Here is a 5,121-nt window from a genome sequence, read left to right as displayed (position 1 = left end):
ACTTTACTTACTAACTAAACTAATTATTACTTACTTATATTAGTTATGTCGCACACTATAATAATTACTTTACTTACTACTACTCGTCGTTCGTTGTAGTAACACACACACACACACACACACACACACACACTCTCTCTCTCTCTCTCTCTCTCTCTCTCTCTCTCTCTCTCTCTCTCGCTCTCTCTCCTATATATTTATGTGAAAGCACCAGATTTAACACAGCACACAAATATATGCGTCCTAATGTTGCAAGATCGCATTGCTCGCCGAGGTAACATTAGCTAAGATCTTTGGTAAGGCCGTCGTTGACGCATCCGACAATCCTCTGTCGCTCACGGTGCTATTCGACAATAATGTTGACATTAGAATTGTGGTTAATACATCGGTAGTCTTCGGCTTTGATATTGCTGTTGTTTTTTCAACGATAGGTAAAGTGGAAGATATTGCGGTCGTTAGAATACTCGCCGTTACATTAGAAAATACAGTTGTCGAAGTTTGAACTTTTGCCGTTTTCAAACATACGTCTTTGATTTGTACAGGTGGTCCAAGACATGCATCCATCATGTATGCCAATAGAGATCCAATAGTCAAACCAGTAGTGTATGATAAGGTCATAATATTACCTAAGGAAGTAAGATATTGATGTTAGATCTCATATTAATCTTTGTACATCTGCTGTCCCGTCAAAAAAATTTTTTTGACAGTAGACTATCTTAAATCTTTTTGAATAAAATTTCTAAATAATATCTCCAATCTCTACATAAATTTAAAATAAAATTCTTAATATTAGAATATCGCATCTATTTAGAAATATAAATAATTGAAAGTTTAAAGATATTTATCTGAGTTTTTAATTTATTGTCCCAATAATAAAATATACCGTTTTTTCTCTTTCCTTCTTTATCAATATTTCACTTAATATTTTAAAGAAGATTTAAATTTATGATATACCTGCAAGTTCTCGATGTTCTTCCGGTACTTTACTAGGTGCCTGAATCATAGGTATGGAACCAACTATACCATTTGTAAGGCCAAGTAACCAAGAGAATAGGAGCGGATATCCCTCACCAGAGAGAATAGGAGCACCACGCGGAATTGCGCAAAGAAAAAATAGAGGAATAAGTATGATCCGTGCGCTAGAGAAATAAAGCAGCTGAGTTCGTTTCCACTCATAAGGTATCAGAGCAAATACCTACAAGAAATTTAATTATCTTTATTATAATCCTATAAGAAATGTTTTTATCTTGCTATTTTATATTCATTCCATCTTCATTTTTAAAAGAGACATCAAATACTATTCTAATATTTTTTATTTCTTATAATTTTATCTATTTGAATTTTAATGATAATATATATTATACATATTATATATATTAAACATAAAAAAAAGAACAGAGCAATAAGATTGAAACAAACAATTTATATATAATTTATATAATAATTGGCGATACCTTGCCGAGTAAATCAGAGGCATTAAAAGCAGTCATCAAAATAACTGGCATCCATGACTCGAATTTACAAGAGATTATTTCTGATACGATTCCTGGATAAAGGCAGAGCGTTATAAAGTAAGCAGCACCAATGCTGACCATATACGGAAAGATGAGTTTGGCAACTTCGAGTCTCGCAAGCAAACCTCCTAAAGAATATTGTTTTAAATGAATCATGAAGCTGATATTTTACATTTCAAATTGCGATTAAATCTTTTCAATAGCTTTGTGATTGATATTGAATTGGTATGTATGTGAATTATATATAATCGTATAAAAAGTAATGTTATTTTAAGACCATCTTAAGTAATATCTTAAAATAGTAATACAGTTCTTTCTGTAATTGATTTATGACATCTTATAAATCGGTACTTAAAATAGTCTTAAATATATAAGAATCGACTATGAATACCGATCTCATATAATAAAAATCTAGAAGTTTACGTAAAAAAGAATCAATTTCAATTTTCTCATTTCAACTGTTTTAACGATAAGTGAAAACAGCATTATTACTTTTTATGCCAGACCATGGCGTACTCGTGCTTTGTGTTCCGTAAGCTCCTCTCATAACTACGACATCTTCAACCTTGTAAGTTGGTCCAGCACTACCAGGTGGATTACCCGAAGGAGCACTAGGTTCATACACCGGATTGCTGAACGAAAATGCAGAATATTGTCCAGCTGCTGTAACAATCAAAATGTTTCTACAGTATCGCAATATCGCAGTATTTCAATTCTTCTTTTCAAAGCAATCTTTCTAAAGCAATAATCTTTCAAAGAAATTCGGTATTCGTTTCTATCATTTCTATACTTGAGAATTAATTTCTTGATTACCATTCAAATCAGCACTTCCACTTGCAGATTCTGTTCCCAATGGACTCGTTTGAATCTTCAATACTCCATACTGACCTTTTGAGGGATCGCCGACTTGATCTAACGGATCCATCTATTTAACAATAACAAAAACTGCAATATTAATCATTAACTCATTGTTATTACATCAATAATCAATTTCAAATAATTTAAGTAATTTCGAAAAAAATTATATTGCTTTCTCAAAATATTTATTCATATATATCATAATTTTCCAATTATCATTCCTCAATTTTCGAATGGAAATTTAAATAAGGAATACAACATGATTACATACCAGACCGACATCCTCCGTTGGTTCTAACGTAATTCGATTTCTTTCCTGACATAGCGTTATGTAAAATTGCACAAAATCGGTTTTTCGTACTACTTGATGTAGCACAAAACATAACAAGATCGTCATATTCGATAAAATAAAAAACATGGATGTATTGCCACGTTCATCATTGAGTAGAGACTTTGTTATTATTCGATTGATTGACACCCAAAAACCAGCAAAACCTGAAAGTGTGTAGTAAGATATTTCTTTTTTCTTGTATTATATAGTAATAATCGTTACTCATAATATCGTTACTCATAATATAGTAATAATTAGAAAAGATATACGATTACTCGTTACTCATAATATCGAATACCGACAAGGCGATCTCATTTTTACAATTTCTAACAAATTTCAATTCCTAACATTATTTAGAGTGCGGTCCACAAAGCTTTTTGATTGACCAATCGGAAGAAAGAAATTTACTAATTGACCAATCAAAAAATGTTTCGAATTTGTAACATCAAGTGGACCGTAGTCTTAAACGATTAAGTCATGAATTAAAATTCTGTTGAAATAATTTACTAAAGACAAATGCCGACCACTCATAAGATCAGTACTCACTTTCTCCAGTCATCACAGCTTGCGTATATCGACTAGGAAGCATTGATGTATACCCATAAAAACTTGATTGCTGAACTATAATGTCATACAGAAAATAAGATCAAATTTTTGTACTATATTAACAATATATAATTAATTATTAAATAGATATTTTGGAAAAATATTACGAGAAAATATTACAATATTCAAATTAATGAAATATATAATCTATAAATATAATAGTAAGATCGTTTTATGTGAGTACATTACCTATAAATACGAAAAGCGTTATTTTTTTTTAATAATTCCTCAAATGTAATTAGAACCATCTTAAAAGAATTTATTGCGAAAAATATTACTTCGGTCGGGAATTGAATCCGGATCTGTATTCCATGCGAGCGTCCTATCGTTAGACTATCAAGGCCTTAGCAATATTACTAAAAATATTTTGCTAACAATATTTTTCGCAGTATTCTTTATAAGTTTTAAGATGTTTTTAATTTGAGAGGACTTCAATATTTCAGATTGATTGTGTTAAAAGTCCAAAAGTAACGGCGCATAATCATATTTCTAAGATAAATTTATTTAAAGGAATACATATATAGATATACATATATAGATATATTATGTATTAGTTTAACATTTAATTTTGATCGAAAGTGGCGTTTCTCGTATTTAGATGTTGTAATTTGTAAATTTGTAACATACAAATACTTATAATCTGCAGAAAGCCACAATAATAAAAAGATCTAATGCAATTATAGATGCGTACAGTTACAATAATTATCATAAACATAAAAAATATCAAACGTTTCAGAAACATTTTATTTAAGTTATTAAAAAGCAAGATAATCTGTGTTGAATTATTAATATTTTTTTTATTATTAATTAGTATTTCTTGGAATATGTATTAAATAATTTTTAACATTAAATAAATTATACACATTAAATAAATTATATTATTAATTAATCGGAGAATAGATAAATGAATATTCTTGTAACATTTTTCCATTATTTAATATACTAATTGAATTGTGATAATTTTATTTAACTCTACCTGTACAACCGAGCGACACTATAGCGACGGCAACTAAATTAATCGTATAGGAAGTTGCAACGCCGAAAAGTTCCCACCAAATTTCACAGATCACCACAAAGTTCAGAGTAACGAAGGACACTAAATATCCTGAGCATTAAAGATTAAATTATATAATTATCGTATATTATTTTTTTTGTTTTGTTTAAGAAGGAACTTCACTTCAGGCTCTAATGAGTATCAAGGAATGTATGATGCCTATTTGAGTCTAGATATAGACATGCGAATTTCATTTATTAGAATAAAAAACTAAATTCATATATGTTTCGATCCTTTGTTTGGATTCTTTTGAGTATAATAAGTTAAATTACGTTCACTTCAATTGTTTTTTTTTAAACTCGATTAACTTAATGGCAATCTTACCAAATGTAATTCGTGTATTCAGCGATAAGGTCTCAACTAGAATATTGTTGGCAAAAACTGCGAAGAAAGCCATAATGATGTAAACAACAGACATGTCGAAAATCACAGTAGTTCCCGGATATCTAGCTTGAAAATAATCCACCGCTATAATGAAGCTGTAACAAACAATGGCACAATTGTTGATATATAAATCGCAAAATTTTTAACCAAGTTAAATGCAACGCGTAAAATTTTTGCCAATTTTTACAAAGTTGATTTATTTGTCAAAGATTACGAATTAAATATATTTTTCTCTGAAAATATATTTAATCGGAGAGAGTTGTTCGTCATTTACAAGACTGAATCTCTTTGAGAGTCAGTTGTCGTGGAAAAAAAAGTCAATTAATTATAATAATACGGCTTTAAAGATTATTTGTTTCAACTCTCTCTCTCTC

At 29.7% G+C, this 5,121-nt stretch overlaps 1 protein-coding gene across 1 annotated transcript in view; it reads right to left on the bottom strand.

Moving 5' to 3' along the window:
• Positions 1-243: 243 nt before the first annotated feature.
• LOC105617615 (equilibrative nucleoside transporter 4) overlaps positions 244-5,121 on the bottom strand; it is a 6,177-nt gene continuing 1,299 nt past the window's right edge. The window contains exons 2-10 of the mRNA XM_012199170.1: positions 4,688-4,842; positions 4,286-4,414; positions 3,250-3,324; positions 2,644-2,867; positions 2,328-2,439; positions 2,007-2,177; positions 1,455-1,642; positions 955-1,195; positions 244-626 (exon numbers count right to left, since the gene is read on the bottom strand). Of these exons, the coding sequence (XP_012054560.1) occupies positions 244-626; positions 955-1,195; positions 1,455-1,642; positions 2,007-2,177; positions 2,328-2,439; positions 2,644-2,867; positions 3,250-3,324; positions 4,286-4,414; positions 4,688-4,842 (1,678 nt within the window). The remainder of the gene's footprint in view (positions 627-954; positions 1,196-1,454; positions 1,643-2,006; positions 2,178-2,327; positions 2,440-2,643; positions 2,868-3,249; positions 3,325-4,285; positions 4,415-4,687; positions 4,843-5,121) is intronic.

Source organism: Atta cephalotes, assembly GCF_000143395.1.
Source record: "Atta cephalotes unplaced genomic scaffold scaffold00013, whole genome shotgun sequence".
Taxonomy (NCBI): Eukaryota; Metazoa; Arthropoda; class Insecta; order Hymenoptera; family Formicidae; genus Atta; species Atta cephalotes.
The sequence above is the reverse complement of the archived record's forward strand: the minus strand, read 5'-3'. Positions and strand labels throughout refer to the sequence as shown.